General features: G+C 41.0%; 1 protein-coding gene across 12 annotated transcripts in view; it reads right to left on the bottom strand.

Moving 5' to 3' along the window:
- Window positions 1-262: 262 nt before the first annotated feature.
- TACC1 (transforming acidic coiled-coil containing protein 1) overlaps window positions 263-20,118 on the bottom strand; it is a 97,262-nt gene continuing 77,406 nt past the window's right edge. For all 12 annotated transcript variants that reach the window (XM_009243734.4, XM_054561458.2, XM_063726619.1 and 9 more), the window contains 7 exons: window positions 16,692-16,817; window positions 14,425-14,501; window positions 12,703-12,746; window positions 10,546-10,706; window positions 9,596-9,702; window positions 6,461-6,581; window positions 263-5,327 (listed from right to left, as the gene is read on the bottom strand). In XM_009243734.4, the coding sequence (XP_009242009.2) occupies window positions 5,259-5,327; window positions 6,461-6,581; window positions 9,596-9,702; window positions 10,546-10,706; window positions 12,703-12,746; window positions 14,425-14,501; window positions 16,692-16,817 (705 nt within the window). In that variant the 3' untranslated portion in view covers window positions 263-5,258. The remainder of the gene's footprint in view (window positions 5,328-6,460; window positions 6,582-9,595; window positions 9,703-10,545; window positions 10,707-12,702; window positions 12,747-14,424; window positions 14,502-16,691; window positions 16,818-20,118) is intronic.

Below are 20,118 nucleotides of genomic sequence, written 5' to 3'. Positions count from 1 at the left end.
AAAACCAAGAAGCACCCAGCTAAAAACTTTGTTTGCACAGATGCAAAAGGCACGACGTCTACATGGCAGTATCTGACTTTCAAAGTTTGTTTTTAGTTACACACCCAACCACATGCACAAAATGAGTGTAGAGAAAATGTGATCTTTCCTATTTTTAGGTTGAAATATGGGGCTCATAAAAGCAGGGCTGCCATAAATTTTCACATTCAGGGATACAATTTATAACCAGGAAAAGTACCAACACCACACACACCCCCAAATCTAACAGTGGTAAACAGTTTTTATTCAGGCAATGAAACATGGAAAAAATATATTAGTAATCATTATAATAATTTGTGAGTATAACTTTTACAAATAGTTACTTGACATATAAAAAGGGAAATTACTGTGCATATAAAATTTATGTAGATGAATATTCCACACAACACAATCCTGATAGCAGTAGTCAACGCAGCGCTCATCCCTCCAGATGAGGGGCTCCTCACACACTTCATGGCACCCGTGGGGACACAGTGGAAGCAGATGTGCAATGAACATTTACTTGGCACATTAGTATAATGGATATCTATCGGCAAACACACACTTGCTAACAGCAATACTGAAAAGTTTACTGCTACCTCTGAGATTTAAAAGAAATGCCTGGATCCTATCTCGACAGCTGAGAAGGACCGAGGCTGAGGCTCTGGTGTGGTCACCTACACGCTGCCCTGTATCTGGACTGGGGATGGTTTGAGTTCAAATTTGTACATGTCCATCTGAAAATTCTTTATAAATACAGAATTAGCAGTTAATGATGCGACCAGGAAATTACTGTTTTGTGTATATTTCAGATACCACTAAAAGGCAGAGGGGGAGAAAGTGGCAACTTGACAGTTCTAAATTAAAGGATCGATACAGGGAAGGTTCAGGCCACATCTCAGCTCTGAGCCTGGCCTCCTCCATACAAGTTAAAGCATTACACAGACCACCACGGGCCAGCATTGCACGCAACATCTCCATATTAGAACTATAACCAGAATATATATTTATATAATAGCTGTAACCATATTATAGTTAATAAAGTCATTCCTTAGGAATCTTGTTTGTCCAAATCTAACTGCATGCTAAGAGGCACAGAAATGGGATTGCATTTGGACGAAAAACTACGAAAAGTGCAATCTTTAGTCTCCAGGATGCAAGCTCTGGCACTAGGGGATGGGTCTTCCCTGGAGAATGCTGCTGCTGATACTCTCTTCCAGAGGAGATCCTTTGAGAGGAGAGTCTGTTACATCAGTTTCTTTACTGTTACTCTATGGAGACTCAAGGATTTAGTGGTAAATTGCTTTTTAAAAATAACTGTAATCTGGAGGCCAGTCAAACCTTTTTGGACAGATATCTCCTCGAAATACTTCTTTATTAAAGTATTTGAAGATGACTTCTTAGACCTTTGGCTTGACATTCTGGGATTCCCAGACTATATTGTTCCTTCATAAGCAAATAATCTGTTATCTTTTAGATTCTTCAGAATATATACATCTTTACTTTAAAATCCCTCGCTTGAATCATGTAATCTTTCAAAACCTAGTTTCTATCTTCCCAACAATAGGATAAAGTCAGAAATGCAAGTCGGAGAGCAAGCTCACAATCACATGACCGCAAAGAGACAACAGTCAGAGACAGTTCATGAGATGGCTACCAATTATAATGAAAAACCAAAAGAAGTTAAAAAGGGGCTTCAGAACTTTTACTCCACTAAAAAAGAATGTGCTGAAATCACTTCCAACTCAGTATACACAGACTTAACCAATGCCTGCTCTTAAAAAACCCTTTTGAGCTTGAGTAACTACTGAGCCGCCCTTTGTTACCTTTATGGAAAATGAATGCTTCACTCCAGCTGCTTTTACCCAGCCCAGGAACATTTGGGGGCAGTTTACTCTCCCTGTTTATAATTAGAGCGAATTCAGGGCTGTCTAATAAATATCTAAGTATTTGTGTGAGAGTTGTACAAAGTATGGGTAGGTTGAAAGGGTAACTGGCTGGAAAGAAAATTCAACTTGAGCTATCCTCCAAAACGAAACATAAATCTTCCCTCAGATTCCATACCATTCTGGAAGGCTGCCAAATCCTAGATTTTTCACCATCATGTGCTTCTGCACTTCCTAACTTGGGCTGAGTCTGAAGAAGCTAGAAACCACGTGAGAAAACGGGGCTTCCTGGTATTTCCAGAGCAGTTTTACAGAACAAAAGGTTTGGGTAGGTCACTGGCTGGAAGGAGACTCTCCAACCTTGACTGTGACTATCTGGGCAGCCACGGGGGGAATTGTTCAGCTGGCCTCACGTTGCATTCCCCAATTAAAATACTGCTGGATAAAGGCTATCTACACTTTGGCAAAGTCAAAAGCTAAAGAAATTGCTCTGGATCCAGAATCTCAACAGGATCACCTAATATTCCCAAACCACCATCTAGGCCAACAGTTGCCTTCTACTTTCCTTTTTCACTCCTGGTTGTTTGTTTGTTTTTTTGAGACAAGATCTTGCTGTCACCCAGGATGGAGTACAGTGGCATGATCATGGCTCACTGCAGCCTTGACCTCCCAGGCTCAAGCGATCCTCCCACCTCAGCCTCCCAAGTAGCTGGGCACAGGCACATGCCACCATGCCCAGCTAATTTTTATATTTTTGGTAGAGACGAGGTTTCGTCATGTTGCCTAGGTAGGTTTCAAACTCCTGGACTCAAGTGATCCTCCTGCCTTGGCCTTCCACAGTGTTGAGATTACAGGAATAAGCCACTGTGCCCGGCCCTCTTTCTCTTCTGTAACACAGTTTATTACTGCCTAGCTAGCACGTTATTTGGCCCTCACATGTGTTGAGGCAAACTCTATACTATATTCTTACTCTCCAGAGTTCCAAAACCGTTTATTTTTAAAGAAAAATAAACAAACATACTTCATTCTGCCCAGTATATTCTCTTGATCTGTACAAGCTACGATTTTAATTCTCTTTGGAGAGGAGATATCTGTTAAGTTAGAATGGGGGATATTTCCTCATAACAGTCATGGCTGAGAGGCCAGGGCAAGTATCACTTAACGAAGGTCCTTTGGTGCTCCCTGTGCATCAGCTTCATTCACTGGGGTCAGGTTCTCAAGGGGTCTCTTCCACCAGTGTGCTAGGGAAGGGCTGCCGTCACTTCTGTTTAACACATAGCTACTTTCTTAAACACAATAAGCTTAAAAAGATGACTATGGATTTACAGTGGAGGCCACTATAAGCCTCTCATACTTAAAACAGATCAATATAAAACAAGTAAACATGAAAACACCAAAACACAGCAGCAAAAAGATTTAGCAATCAATGTTTCTTTCTGCAAAATGCAAAATTAACTTCTTTAGCAGTAGAGGACTAAAAAGGAAATCAGTTATACCAAGGGGAGACACGTGCCCTTGGTACTATGACCACTAGGACAGCATTCATTTTACACCACAGTGACTGCTTTCAAAGCCCAAATGATTGTCAAGCCACTTCTCAAATGACAGATAATTTCTGTTGTTCTTTTTTATACAAAATGTTAAGATAATAGGCTTGAAAATACAGCCTAAGCACCAATTATGATAAATGCATATTGGTAAAATGTGACTTCTGGCTTTAAAAGACATTATTGACCTCCCTGGGGCTAAAGATTGCACTCACGTGAGTAATACACTAAAGAAAAATTCATTTTTTAAGATCTATAGAGGTTCTCCACTAGGCACAATTCATTGCTGAAGTTGGATCATGCAACAGTTTTACAAGAGAAGTAGGAAAACATACATATACTGAATATAGTGCATATCACCATGAAGACTTTCAGGGTGTAAGATTAAGACAGGAGAGTGCTTTAAAACACTTGAATGGATTTGGGTTTGCCTATTCAAATGAAAGGGAATTCATTGAGATTTATATGGAAAAATTCCATGTTGGGGTTAATGGCCCACCACTCTGAACTGAGTCCAGTAAGAGCTTGAGGAATTTGACTTTGTTAGTACAGACCTTCTCCTTGCACTCCTCTTCTCAGTATTCAAGCTGTCTTTGTTTAAAAATATGCAAAATGCACTGATTTTTGGAGTGGTTCACGTGACTTTTACTGCTCATTTTGTTAAAAATTCTGTCTTAAGTTAGAAGGTATTTTTTGCTTTCTTTTCAACATCTGAAGAACAATGCATCACACTTGGGAAAAAAACATTTCTTCACCTTATAATTGGTAATGTGCTACAATTACCTTTTAATTAAGATCTGAGCCTTTTACAAGTAGATTTTCTTCACATATTTAAAATAGATCGAAACTCTGTCTCAAACAAAAAAAAAAGATAATGAAGACTAAATGTTCTGTATTAACAAATGGAGGCAGAGGAAACTAAATGACTCTAGGGCAGATTTGCCAAACCCTAGCTTGGAGGGAGTCCCATATTGCCGTTCATGCAGAAAGCAGACACTACCATCAGTCTGAGGACTAACCCTGAAGGGGCCACACCCATTAAAGCTAAGGAGTGTCCAAATACCAGGGCAACAAAACGTCATGGCAAATTAGTCTTCTCCAGATATGAAAACCCAAGACTGTGGTCTTCACATCTTTAATCCCCCAAATTCTTAAGTTGGTGTTCTGAGTCAGGACTCTATTTCAAAATAGGGTCTCACATCCAAGGAAATATGTCCTTCTGTAGAGAAGTTCTCACTTGACTATGCTTCAGGGAAAAGAGCAGCAGCATCTATAAATATACATGTATGTGTGTGAGAGTGTGTGTAATTTAAAAGGGGACCCAGAGCCCTTTCTTGATTATAAATTGGAAGTAACAATAGGCCAAACTGTCTCCTTAAATAAAACCACTGATATTAAAAAATTAAAAGATTAAACAGATCACAAAAAAATCAGACAGGTGGTAGAGAAGACCCCAAAGAGGAGTTACAAATTTAACACATTTGGGAAAGTAAAGATGACTTTAAAAGGAACTAAAGATAAAGAAATCACAAACCCAAACTCAGCAGCCTAAGGGAACCTTCATACGGGGAACTGGGAGGCTCCAGCACTGTCAGGTCACACTCCTTTCTAGACTATGCGACCCTCTAGGGTTTCTTCCAGGGCTCTTGCATTGGCAGCAAAGCGGGACAGGCAGCAGTAGGCATGTGCTTTTTTTTTTTTTTTTTTTTCTCTGCAAAGGGGCAATTATTCCTGGATAAGGCAAGATAATTGTGGTCACAAGAGAAGCAGCCAAATGCAGATCTGTTGAGCTAACAGGGGGAGTGTCTCAGTCAGTCTTTCCCAGCTTTGCAATCAGCTCATCACAGATTTTTGTCAGTTCTTCAATTTCTTGGTTCTGAAAGACAAATGACATAATTATGCAGGCCACTTTGTATTCTGAAATAAAGGCAAATAGAGTTAACTAGTCCCAAGTCTGGATCTACCCTACCCTAGACATCCTAATTCAGTGATTTTTAACTTTTCTACATCAGAGATGCTTTAAAGAAAAAAAGGCTACACATCTCAAAAAATGTACTCATAAAATCATGCTTAAATTGAGTAAAGGGTGAGGACAGTCACCAGCCCTCTGAAACTTGTCCATGAATCTCTTAGTTCCCCAATTTTCTTGTTATCAGAGGAATTATCTAGGGTACTTGTCAAAAACATAAGTATCTGGGTCTCACTCAATCCATTAGCATATCTAGGGATGCTTGAGTCTGAATCTTCCAGGGAGCACCATTCTAGGGGCTAACAGACCCTGTGATAAAAACTCCTGCTCTTGATGAATGCATGGCACAGGTATGAGTATATAATTGGAAATGCAGTAAAGAAAATCACCGGAGACATATAAAAACGGAAAGCTAAAAATTGCTTAGTGAGAAACAGGGATTGTTGCTAGTCCTGGTTTTCATTTATCTACAGCAGTTTCTCAAAGCAGCCCTGCTGATGTTTTAGGATGGGTAAGTGTGTTGTCGGGGGCTGTCCTGTGCATTGTAGGATGTTTAACAGCATCCCTGGCCTCCTGCACTAGATACCAGTAGCATCTCCCAGTGGTGACAACCAAACAAATATATCTCCAGACATTACCTAACACCTAACACCCCCTGGAGGGCAAAACTGCCCCCATCTGCAAACCACTAATCTAAAGCAATGAAGGGGGAAGATGGCTTCATATTAATATATCGCATAAAAAACAAAGAAAGAAAGAAAGGTAGTCTCATGACCCCAACTAGGAAGGTGTTCTGAACTTCAGTTAAAATGCAACTTCCTCTCTGCACCCTGCCTGTGGATGATTTCCGCATGATATGCTTGAAAATTTAATGGTTTGACTTGTTTGTTTCCACCTGGATCAGTTCAGAAAGGAGCTGGACTGAAGTGTCTGAGTAGAAAGCCAAGGCCTCTTTCACCCAGATCTGTCATAAGTGAGTCACTGCTGAGGAGGAAAACCAAACGTCTCTGTGGCCACCCAGATCAGGTCCCTTTCTGTACCTTCTGCTGCAGGGCCCTTTCCAGGGACTCCACCTTCATCTGCTCTTTCCGGAGTCCAGCATGGAGAGCTGCACTCTCAGCCTTTGCTTTTGTTCGAACCTGAGCAATCTCTTCATTGGCTCTGTTTATGGTGTTTGGGTGGAATAAAGAGACAAAAAGCACATGATTAGCCACTAGGCAAAGCCAGTCAGGATACTAACCACTGACATCTGTGAGGCACAGGCCTCAAAAAATTGACTGCATAAGAGAAAAAAAACAAAAATCGGTGACTTAAATAATTCCATTTTAATTTATAAACATTCGATTTACAGACAACTTCAAAATTTGTACCTCACTAGCAAATGGTTTCTACAACAGTCTTAGATTTTTTTTTTTTTAGCCCAGTACAAAAGCAGACTGCATAATTTTGGAGACGATCACAGCTAGAGTTGGGATACTAATCACTGACATCTATGAGACACGGGCCTACAGGGAATGAGTTTATTAATGAGATGTGAAAGGAATTCTTAAAAACCATAAATGTCAGTTGATGAACAGCCAGTAAACTGATGAAAGGATGCTAAAGCCTCATTAGTAATCAGAGGCATGTAAATTAAAATGATAAGCTTTGAAAATTGATTGAATTGGCAAAAATTAACAAGGACAGTCCTGTGTGGGCCGAGATACAAGGAGACAGGCAGGCTCATGTGCCAATGGGCGGCTGAAAACTGGCGCTGCCTTGTGGCGGGTAATGTGGTAGTCACCAGGGCAATTTAAAGTGTACACGCCCTCCAATGCAATCCCACTTTCAATTATGTATTCACAGAAATACTCCCACCTGGCCTAACAGTGAGTGCACAGGACGTTCGCTGTAGTGTTACCTTCAACGTAAAAAAGTTTGTAACTGTCTAAGTGCCCATCAATAAAGAAATGCTATAGTTCCACGACCTAATAAAAAGAATTAGATTCAGCTATATGTTCTGACATGAAAAAATGGCCAGGATATGCTATTAAGGGAAAAAGGAAATTTGTCTAATGTGATTCCAATATTGTAAATATTTTTTACAGTTCAAAATCATAGTATTTATAAAGACACAAAGAAAAGCCTAGAGAGATATACAATAAACCTATGTATAATATATAGAGGGATCTGTATAACCTATGGAGAAGAATACATATGAAATCTAATACAGTACCATGGGAGTGAGAAGGGGACAGGAGAACTTCTGTTTCTACAAATAGAAATTTAGGCAGCAAAATGTACAAGCATGTATTACCTTTTAGTTAAAAAGTCAAGTTGGGAGGCCAAGCTCAGTGGTTCACGCCTGTAATCCCAGCACTTTGGGAGACCAAGGCGGGCGGATCACTTGAGGTCAGAAGTTCGAGACCAGCCTGCCCAACATGGCGAAACCCTGTCTCTACTAAAAATACAAAAATTAGCTGGGCATGGTGGCGGATGCCTGTAATCCCAGTTCCTCGGAAGGCTGAAGCAGGAGAATCACTTGAACCCAGGAGGCAGAGGTTGCAGTGAGCTTACATTGTGCCACTGCACTCCAGCATGGGTGACAGAGTGAGACTCTGTCTCAAAAAAAAAACAACAACAAAAAATCAAGTTGGATAACACTTCCCAGGATAAACTCCAAATGTATTAGATTTAAGGATTAAAAAAACTAAGCCATAAAGTGTAAGTAAAACATGGGAGAATATTTTCTATCCAGCATGGGGAAGATCTTTGTTACTATGACAAGGAATCCAGAAGCTGTAAAAGAAATGACTAATACACTTCAGCACACAGAAGTAAATTTGTGAATATCAAAAAACACTATAGGCGGAGGCAAAAGACAAATGATAAACTTGAAAGATTATTCAAAGTTCTTATCACAAAGGGCTGGTGTCCCTAATATATAAAAGCTATAAAATGACAATAGGAAAATAGGCAAAGAATAGAGTAATTCATAGTAAAGCAAATATATTAATAAATGAATGCTGAAATATATTCAATTTCATTCATAAGATAAATGCAAATCAAAATTACATTGATTAAAATAAACGCTCTGGGGCTGGGCGCGGTGGCTCACACCTGTAATCCCAGCACTTTGGGAAGCTGAGGCGGGCGGATCACCTGAGGTCAGGAGTTCCAGACCAGCCTGGCCAACATGGTGAAACCCTGTCTCTACCAAAAAAAAAAAAAAAAAAAAATTAGCCGGGTGTGGTGGTGTGTGCCTGTAATCCAAGCTACTTGGGAGGCTGAGGCAGGAGAATCGCTTGAACCCGGGAGATGGAGGTTGCAGTGAGCCTAGATCGCCACGCTCCACTCCAGCCTGGGTGACAGAGAGAAACTCTGTCTCAAAAAAAAAATAAATAAAATAAACAAACAAACAAATAAATAAATGCTCTGTTGCTTGCCAAAAACAAATACCTATGTTGAAATACCATTTTCACCTATTAGATTTGCAGAAAATATTAAACGTTGATCTATTGGCACAGCTGCAGAAAAAAAGAGATGCTGTCATATATTATCTAGGGCTATCGAATGATAAAAGTCTAATGGGGCCAATCTGACAACACTTATAATTATAAATTCATATATGCTTTGGTCTAGCAATTCCTTTTCTAATATACAGATCATAAAGATAACTCACAGGCAGGCAAAACGATCACCTACCAGGTCACTTACTATGGCACTGTCTGTGGCAGCAAGACACTTGAATTAACTTTAATGTCTAATAGGAGGGGACTGTTAAATAAATGATACATTCCAACAATGGAATACCATGCGGCTATTAGAAAAAAAAGAGGAAGCTCTTCTTGCACTGACATGGAAAGATTCTCAAAATTACACTGCTAAGCAAAAACAGCGAAGTATGCTAAAATCATATAAAAAAGGAGAAAAAAATTGTAATAGGAAGAAAAAACAGAAACCAACAATGGTGATTACCTGGCATAGAGGAAGATGGGAACCCAGTGGAAGGAGGCAGGAGCAGATATAACTTTTTTTACTTTTTAATGTTTTAACAATGGGAAAAGGGTTTAAAAAGTGAAATAAACACACACATACAAATACAACCTGGAGTTGCAAAACAGTGATTTTTTTTTCCTCTGTCAATTTTCCCACAACATCGTGAAGAGTGAAATTCAAAATTTACAAGCTCTTACTTGTCCAGTTTTTCTTCTGCGTGGATTTTCAGGGCCTGGTATCGCTGCTCCTCTTGTTTAACTCTGGCTAAGTAATCCTGAGCACATTTCTTCAAGGCTTCTTCATTCTGTTCCAAAGCAAAAATTGAAAATAAACAGGTCATTCTGTTTCTTCTAATCTACCACATATCAGAGTTTTCATTTTTTAAAGAATGGAAAAATCTAATTAATTCAGATGCCTTTTATTCATACTCTGCAGTAATTTGAAATAGCCACATGTAATTCTCACTGAGGAAATTCTACATAATGTCTTCATGTGTTAATTTTCAATATCATACAGTAAGGGTCAGTTATACCAATATGCCTACTTTAGGAAGGCAATTATTCAAAACTGAATGGCAATTTGACTTCCATATTTGATAAACTGGCCAATTTCATTTTTATTTTAATATGAAAATAAAGACGTTTCATTGCTATAATTGTGCCTGGTTGATATGGTAAAGCTACATTAAATCAACAGGCCCATTTACATCTAAATTTGAAATATTATACTCATGTCTTCTAGAATATGCAGCTTTAATTTTTCAGTGACATGGAATTCCTTCTAATCCCTTTTACTAAAACTGAAAAGGTGAATTACCAGAAAGAACATTTCTAGAATTCACCTGAGGTCTGAGGGTTCAATTAATAGTTCTTGCAGTCTACGCCACAGCCTGGGGCTTATTGGCTTGACACAGGAGACGAATGGCCAAGACATGGCACCCAGTGGGCCAGACGCCTGAACAACCAAAGAAGGAAAAATGTGGAAAAAAAATCCAGCTTCACTGGAATAGAGGATACAAGGCCAGTAGGCCCTGAGCTCCTATTTAAAAGGATACCCACAACCTCTGGCATATGTATTTGATGACCAGTTACCAAGGAACTACACTACTGGAAATACACCAGGAGATAGAGGGGAAAAAACACTCTACCTTCTTGAACCCTTCCAGAACACCTTTCAGGTTCTCATATCTCCTGAAGAGATCAGAAAGGGACCTTTCCACAGAGTTAAGGTCAGCCAGGGCCTGTTCCTTCTCCATGGTTAGTTGCTGGAAGCTCTTCTGGGAGGTCATATTTGTCCTTTGTTCATCTTCTGGGAATCACAAGTCAAAAGGAATGACATATTTATTTAACAAATAGAGACTCCCTAGAAGCCAAGCAGTGTTCTCATGGTAGGGATACAGCTGGGGATGTGACCAAGTTCCCGCTCTTACAGCTTATACTCTAGTTGGGGGAGATGCGTGGTAACAAGTGATGGGGAAAAAACAAGGCAGGGTAAGGGGGAATGGGGGCGGGGAGGGGGCTGTTACTGTACAGAGAGTACCTGCTCTCAGGGGAGAGATTTGAGCAGAGACTGGACAGAAATGAGGATGTGAGCCATACAGCTACCTGGGAGGAGAATACTCCATAGAGAAGAACAGCTGTGGTAAGGCCCTGAGCTGGGAAGGCGTTAAGTGATGTGGATGATAGAAAGTATCATTTCGGCAATTTAGTGGAGAAAGGACAGACTTTGGTTTAGGGAGTCAATCCTTATGATATGGATGAGAAGAGACTCTAAATTCCATGCAGGAGGATCAATCCCTGTTGTTCTGTAAAGGCACCACTGGGTCTGATGCAGAGAAATTACAATCTGCACTTGAGTAAGAACCCTGCACCAAAACACAGGATGCTCCCAGCGGGTGTTAGTGATGTGACCAGGCCACCAACAGTCACAGAATTCAAGGCCTGCCATCTTCTAAAATGAACCTAACTACAGTTGACCCTCGTTATTCACCAAGTCCATACCTCCCAATTCGCCTACTTGCTAAAATTTATTTGTAATCCTAAAATCTATCCTCCTGGACTTAGTCATTTGTGGATGTGTGCAGAGTGGCAAAAATGCTTTAGTCACCTGATATGCACGCTCTCAGCTGACAGTGAACAAAGCAATACTCTGCCTTCTTGATTCATTCTATAAACAAGTGTTCTTCTTGCGGTCTATTCAGGCCATGTTTGTTGCATTTGTATTCTTTTTGCTGGAGACCTCACTGTTTTAAGTGGCCTCCAAGAGCAGTGCTACAGTGCTGTCTAGTGATACTAAGCATAAGAAGGCAGTAAGGTTCCTTAAAATACATACATTACAGAAGCTCTGTTCAGACATGAGCCAAAGTGCTGCTGACTGTGAGCTCAATGTTAATGAATCAACTATATGTATTAAATAAGGTATCTTTAAACAGGAACACACGTAAAACAAGGTTGTATACTGACCAATCAATGAAAATGCTGTGGCCAGATGCAAGACTCTAACTCTGTCTTTCCCCTAGGAGCAGTGTTTATTTACTTATTTATTTTTTGAGATGGAATTTTGCTCTTGTTGCCCAGGCTGGAGCGCAATGGCGCTATCTTGGCTCACCGTAACCTCCATCTCCCAGGTTCAAGCGATTCTCCTGCCTCAGCCTCCCGAGTAGCTGGGATTACAGGCATGCACCACCACGCCCGGCTAATTTTGTATTATTACTAGAGATGGGGTTTCTCCATGTTGGTCAGGCTGTTTTTGAATTCTCAACCTCAGGTTGAACTCTCAACCTCAGGCGTGAGCCACCATGCCCGGCCAGGAGCAGTGTTTAGTATTCACTAATTCAGTGTTTGCAGCAACTTTACTGAACATACCTCCCACGAATAATGAGACGACTGTATCTAAGTGACAGACAAATACAAGTTTGTGACATGGTCTGAAAATCATCCATGGATCCGGCTATGGTCTTATAGTTTATGCCACCTCCCAACCCCAGATTTGTGTATTGAAACCTAATCCCCAATGTGTGAGTATGTTCAGCGTGAAAGTGGGCACGGAAGGGACTTTGGGAGGTGATTATGTCAGGATTAGTGTCCTTATAAAAGAGACCCCAGAGAGCTAGCCAGCCCTTTCTATGAGGAATGGGCCCTCCCCAGACATCTCATCTGTGAGTGCCTTGAACTCTCCTGTCTCCAGAGCTATGAAAAATGTTTGTTGTTTATAAGCTAGCTTACAGTACTTTGTTATACCAGGCTGAACAGACTAAGACAGATCCTATAGCTCATACCCTCAAAAAACAAAATGTTCTCCTTACCAATCATTTGAGCAATAGTCTTTTCATATTCAGCTACAATTTTCCTAAATGAGAAAAAAAGAACTTATTACCAGAGGAGGATTTTCAGACAATGAAAGTTGGAGAAATGCTGTCCCAAACAATTAAACACATTAACGTACACTGACAATTTATGTAATCCATTTATCTGCTTTGGGGCTCTCCTTATCTTTTTTTTTTTTTTTTTTTTTTTTACATTATATAAGGTTTCTTAAGTTTCAAAAAAGGTTTTTGTTAAGATTTTATGTTTAGACAAACTTATATTTTACTTATAGAAACAACTGTCTTCCCTTTCTCTTTGCACCTATTTGAATACTGCAAGGAAATAGATTCATTCTGCTTAGATGAGTCAATCTTTTACAAACTAAGTTAAAGATATTCTTCTGGGCTCTTCCTAAGAGATGCGATCTGACTTTAGACTTTCCTGACTCAATCCACCCTTTCAGACACTCTACCTATGATTCAGTTACAAGTTTTATTTTGTGTCCTAATTCCAAAAGTATTTCACTTATTCGAAGACTTTAAAGATCACCCTCTTGGGTTAACCTTTCTTCTAGTGAAGAGTGACAATGTCCTTCTGACCCAGTCCAGTGCTGGGTGCTCTGTGAGTCACATCACGTCCTCCCCTGCCCTCCATGGTGGTGCCCCCATCACTTTTGATGTCATATTCAAGTTGGTTATTATGGATGGCTACTGCTCTCTAAGAGCAGGAATGTCCCTTCCTTTCCATCAAGCCCAGCAAAGGGCCTTACACCTAGGAAATGCTTAAAAGACAAATAATAAAAGAGCAACTAATTAGAGGGATATATTTAAAATGTTTTTTAATCATTCAAATGTTGACCACACTGTGTGTGAATTATTTATGCCTTTTTTTCTTCTCTGCTTTGATTTCATCTTTAGTCATTTCATGGCTCATAACTCTTTCTAAAAGTGAGGAAAAATAAAAAGATTTCAATTTCAAGTCAATCAATTTTGTTTCTTGTTAACAAGCTTTCTATCATCTATTTGGTGGTTATGTAATTTGAAACTCTCATGCATAATTAATTTTTAAAAAGTATTACGGACCAGGCGCCGTGGCTCATGCCTGCAATCCCAGCACTTTGGGAGGCTGAGGCAGGTGCATTGCTTGAGCTCAGGAGTTACAAACCAGCCTGGGCAACAGAGTGAGACCTCATCTCTAAAAAAAATTATGCAGGCATGGTGGCACGTGCCTGTGGTCCCAGCTACTTGGGAGGCAGAGGGGAAAGGATCAGTTGATCCCAGGAGGTTGAGGCTACGGTGAGCCATGATCACACCACTGCACTCCAGCCTGGATGACAGAGTGAGACCCTGCCTCAAAAAAAAAAAATAGTATTATGAATTTCAATGTCTCTATCATTGGATAAATCTTATTTTTCTGTATTCCAAATGGATATTTTGATACAAATTTCTGTCAATTCTTCTAAGAAGATAAGAATTATGTGGGTTCTATTTACATGTTATGTTCTGAACAACCCAAGATAAACTACAGTATTTGAATATAATAACTGGTTAGCAATAACTCCCGAAACAACATTCTCAATCACAAAGCAAGGTGCAAACAGCAAAGCCCTCAAGCTCTCAACGCTTGGTTCTGTGGCAAGCAAACACTGTCATCACTTCATCTGTATCAAATCTAACAGTGCATAAAAGTATCCAGCCCCTCCCCAAAACCTCCAGTCTAACCTCATCTCCAAAACTTCTTGCCGGGTCTCTTCATATTTCTTCTTCCATTCATTTGCTTCAATCTCTTTAGTGATTATCTAGAGTACAATAAAGCTTAGTTTTACCCAATCTATTACAATTTGCACTTAAGACTGGGAACTGAAATAGCACACAACCAGGTCTAACCCAACATGTTCAACCTATATTAGAAATATAAACTTCAATATTAAATGTCTGTAACCATTTGGAAAGGTGTACTCTAAGCCACACGGGATGCTGGGATGCAGACATGGGAATAAAGATGAGTAGAACATCTCCCAGAAATTCCAAGTGGTATTTACAGCCTCTGTGAACTTTACCTTGGTCCAGGGTCTAGCTCTCAGCTCTGCAGGGCCAGGCCCTGACTGGGACAGACACCAAGAACAGAGCCATCTGATTGGCAGGTATTCACTCTAACTAAGGCCATGTAATCACGGCTGATGCCAGGCCACCAGAGAATGAAACTGCCACAAAATCAGACCACTGGAAGTTGGCATGAGCAACACATTCTCTTTCTATAGAGATTTTTGACAGCTTCATAAAAACAGAGTCAGAAGGAGGGGGCTCAGATGAGCTGGCTACATCTAGCTATAGCATCCATCACTTACAGGTAGAGTCTTGCTAGTTAGCCTGGAACCTAGGCTCATATTTGGGATGCTCTTGCTAACTGGAAGGAAATACTCTAAATTCATTGCCTCGAACTCTATTTGCCCTGGGCAGGGCTTGCATGGGCAGCCATGGTGCTCCTCTTACTGTACTTCCCTGGCCGTGCCGCTCTCTTCCTAATTGGTAGTTTCATTATATTTATTAGGATCTCAAGAACATAGAAGGATGTCTCCTGTGTGCTTCAGGTAATCAGGCACCTCTTTACTTTGATCCATTAGGTGGTGATCTCATAGTTTAACTCCCAGGAAAAAGATCAAGTCATTTATCTCATTTACAAGATTTTGGCAAGGGATAGTGGCGCGTGCTTGCAGTCCCAGCTACTCAGGCGGCTGAGGCAGGAGGATCGCTTGACCCTAGGAGTTCGAGGCTGCAATGAGCTATAATTGTGCCACTGCACTCAGCCTGGGTGACAGAGTGAGATCTTGCCTTTTATTTTATTTTTATTTTTCTGAGATGGAGTTTCGCTCTTGTTGCCCAGGTTGGAGTGCAATGGCGCGATCTCGGCTCACCACAACCTCCGTCTCCCAGGTTCAAGCAATTCTCCTGCCTCAGCCTCCCAAGTAGCTGGGATTACAGGCATGCACCACCACGCCCAGCTAATTTTGTATTTTTTTTTTTTTTTAGTAGAGATGGGGTTTCTCCACGTTAGTCAGTCTGGTCTCGAATTCCCGAACTCAGGTGATCTGCCCGCCTCGGCCTCCCAAAGTGCTGGGATTACAGGCATGAGCTACGGCGCCAAGATTTTATCTCAAAAAAAAAAAAAAAAAGATTTTGGTGGGCCTTCTTACCACTCCTCCCAAGTTTTGAAAACAGGACTAGCTGACATCCCTCATTACCAACTTGATGCTATTTTAGAAAGCTGTAAAAGACCTACAGCTAAGGTGCTTAACCACTTACAGCATACTATAAAAATTAAAACTAAAAAAAACTATAAAACTAAAAACTATAAAAATAAAATTGCCACACCTTCCTTTAAGAACAGGTGGAATTGTCAAGAAACACACAAACCAAACACACAAAATACAGCATAGATATATGACAGGAGAGGGTGGGTAACTGATTAATGGTACACAACAGTGTCTTTCATATTTTTCAGATAACCAGGGAAGGCCTAGCAATGATCTATTTTGAACAAAGGCTGTTCAAGAAACACAATACAGGAATCGGAGAGTTGAATGGTTTAAAGAATGGATGAAAGTAGGAAACAACTGTGTATTACTGCAAAAAAATTACAAATGTTTAGGCATGAGCATATATCCTCTGTAAAATAAAAGCACTGATTTAGTTACACATGTGAGCAAAGCTGGCAAAATTAGATATTTTAAATGTCAGGGCTGAAAGATAAAGAAGGGTACAAAATTCTTAAGAATATTTCAGATTGTCAACATTTTACCCTGGAGACCAGAATGTCAGGACTCCAGCACCACTGCCACAGGGGGCCCTTTTACGACCTAAACAAGCTGCAGGTAATAAGAACTTCCAGCCTGGAATAACTTGAGCCAGCAGAGATGCAATCTACCTGCTGGTACATGGGCCTTACAAAGAAATGGAGTGATAAGCAGACTAAACAGGAGAGCTTTTACCTCTTCTCTTATTAAGGTGAGCACGGCTGTCTTGTCTGATTCGCTGAGGCAGATCCCATCCAGGGGGCTCTCACCTCCACAGGACACCGACACAGGGGCCTTCTCTGCAGACGACTCCAGCAGCCCCTGTGGGAAAAGGGATTACATTGAATCCATCAGCTTTTAGCTTCTTAACCCCAGACATCCTTCAACAACTTGCTCATTACTAAATTGATCACATCCTTTAAAACCATGTTTAAAGAAAAGTCAGCAGGGGGGAAGCTTTTTAAAAAACAAACCTAATTATGGAAGTAACTAAAGAAAAACTGTTATAATGACTATCAGAGTGGTCTTAGCTTCTGTTGAGCAGATAACCTAGAGAAATTTTATTCTGATCTAAAAGGGAGAAAGTGTACTTATAATAGCGGTCAGTCACCAAAGAACCACATGGATAAAAGAAACACACCCATGATTAAGTTTCTGGGGATAAGCTCCATGTAAATGGGAATTTCTTTTTTAAAAAAGCAAAAACAAAAACAAGTGACAGCTGCTCCTGTTACATATCGATGCTTTGTATGTATCTTTAGCCCCTGCAGATGGAAATGTTTCTAAAATACTAACTTTCAGGCCTAAGGAGGCAAAAATAGCAAATATATTTGAACTCTTTGAACTCTCACCCCTACCCTTTCACCCAGATGATTCAGGATCATCCTGAACTTCCACTGCTCCGCAGTGACCTCCTGCTGTAACCCAGCCTGCTGGGTGTGTACCATTGTTGCCCATATGCAAAACGGCCATATGTAAGTCAAGGTCCGTGCCTTTGTGTTGGTTCTTCCTTGCTACTAAGTTTTCCACTCCCTTCTGGCAGCACTTCGCCCTCTGAGGCGCTGGCTTGCTTCTTTCATAAGCTCAGGGTTCCACAGCGAAACACTGGCAAACTTTTCTTTTCAGGAGAACATGGACTTTGTACTATTTTCCTTCCTAAAAGACGTTTTTGTTGGCTATTCCCCCTACCTATGGAAGTAAACTTTTTTTTTGAGATGGAGTCTCGCTCTGTGGCCCAGGCTAGAGTGCAGTGGCGCAATCTCGGCTCGCTGCAAGCTCCGCCTCCCGGGTTCACGCCATCCTCCTGCCTCAGCCTCCCGAGTAGCTGGGGCTACAGGTGCCCGCCACCATGCCCAGCTAATTTTTTTGTATTTTTAGTAGAGACGGGGTTTCACCGTGTTAGCCAGGATGGTCTCAATCTCCTGACCTTGCAATCTGCCCGCCTTGGCCTCCCAAAGTGCTGGGATTACAGGCGTGAGCCACTGTGCCCAGCCAGAAGTAAACTTTTTATATAAATGAGTCATCTAATATTTTGGGAACATCCAAAATGCCAAAGTGACCTGGAATAATCTTAATCTTAAATGTGGGATAACTAATCAATTAGTTATTGATTATAATCAATCAGTTACATCTTGTGTGAATCAACACTAAACAGAAAGTCCAAGGTGAATGTAGACGAGTGGCTTTTAAATTTTTCAGAGTCATTATAGTTTTACCCTCTCTCTAGAAAATGCTCAGAAACAGAATTTTAGCATGCGGCTTCACGGACCTCAGCCATGGGCCCAAAATAGAAACCTGTCTCAGGCCACAGAAAAGCAAAATACAAAAGCCACAAGCTGGCAGTGCCCATGTTCCAGCAGCATTTGGGGGAGGGCAGCCCACCATGCCAACAGAAGTCCAAGGTACCCACAAAACCTCTCTTTTCTCTCTTGGGATAGATCTACCAATAGAACCAGAAGGTACTTGCAGTGGGCAGCCTCTAAAATGTCCCCCAGTAACCCCTACCTCCAGTACTAATCCTCTCCCTCTGTAATCTCTTTCCTTTGAGTGTAGGCTGGACCTAGTGACTCATTAGAATATGGCAAACGTCATGGATGTCACTTCTGAGGTTAGGTTCTGAACAAACTCTGACTTCCATGTTTTGAGAAGCTACAGGGAAAGGCCCATGTGGCAAGGAGCTGATGTCTCCACCAACAGCCAGTGGGGACCCGAGACTTGCCAACAACCACATGAGTGAGCCTGGAAGCAGATCCTCCCCAAGTCAAGCCTGGATATGACTGCAGCCCTGATCAACACCTTGATTGCAGCCTGTAACAGATCCTGAGTCAGAGGCACCCAGCAAAGCTGCCCAAGATTCCTGACCCACAGAAACAATGAGATAATAAACACTTGCTTTAAGTGTTGGAGTAATGTGTTACACAGCAGCAGATAGCTGATACACCCCTGGACATTTGAATCATCTCATTAACTTCCTGTGCCTTGTTTCTTATCAAGAAACTGTTACTTGCCTAAAGAGAGGTAATACAGGAGGTCAAGTTGAGACTTGATTCACTTCACTGTTAAACTTCTGCTTCTAAATTAATAACATTTCATGGGTCAGTCTCTTGTGAGTTCTCAGTTTAAGCCAGAGTCCCCAGGTTGAGTCAACTTTAGGAAACAGACTCTCAGTGCTTTCCATGGCTATCAAGTTCGTGAGAATTTGGGAAATAAGCCCCCTAAAAATCTTCATAGCCAGGAAAACATCAACGTCCATTACAGAGTTCAGCATCTCATTCATTTGTTGAGAGGGTAAATGAATTCAGTCTGCCTGCTTAACAACTCAATGCTAACACATGTGGGGTCCAGAAGGGGCAGCATCCTGAGCAGGCGGTAGGAGATCAAACCTTAGATGGTGTTTGATGTCTCCAGGTGAGTGGCTCTTCAGCCTGCCGGCTCTCCCCAGCCACTCTCCTCTCTGCCTGGCCACATTTACAAGTCTCACTACTCAAAATGCAACAACTCTTACAGGTGTCAGGGCAGGAATGTATATACCCTTGCCTACTTTAGCCATCTTTTCCAGTCTCCTAGGATTTAACTTTTTACATTCCTTAGTCCTTTAGGTTGCTTATCAAAAAGTGCAGAACATTTCACAGGGGTGTCCAAGGGAGAGAATGCAGTCATGGGTTCTTAGTTTCTGTTTCTGGTTGGGGCAGTAAAGCCCCTTCCTCATCCCTCTTTTCCACTTATCACTAGAGACAGAGACTAAAAACTATGGCTTCAGGCTGCTAAAAGCCTAAAACAAAACCAATCAGAACAACAACAACAAAATTAAGCAAGTTGGACAAGCTTGTTATAGAATCTACCATCACAGAGAATTGGCCAGAAGATCTCTTTTAGGCCTGGGCCATCTAATATGTCTTTAATGAAGACGCTAAATCAATCAATCATATCCTTCCAAAAGGGCTTTATTTCATGTTTGCCAGTGCTTCTCCCAGTCCCTCCAAACGTTCACAATTGAGGACCAACAAAGACCAGTCTATAGATAATAGAACTCAATGGACTCCTGGTTGCAAATTTACAGTGAGCACAGATGCCACAGATTCCCGTGGCTGTGGAGAATTCGCATTACTAATCTGTGGCAGTG

The sequence above is a fragment of the Pongo abelii genome, chromosome 7 (genome assembly GCF_028885655.2).
Source record: "Pongo abelii isolate AG06213 chromosome 7, NHGRI_mPonAbe1-v2.0_pri, whole genome shotgun sequence".
Lineage (NCBI taxonomy): Eukaryota > Metazoa > Chordata > Mammalia > Primates > Hominidae > Pongo > Pongo abelii.
The sequence above is the reverse complement of the archived record's forward strand: the minus strand, read 5'-3'. Positions and strand labels throughout refer to the sequence as shown.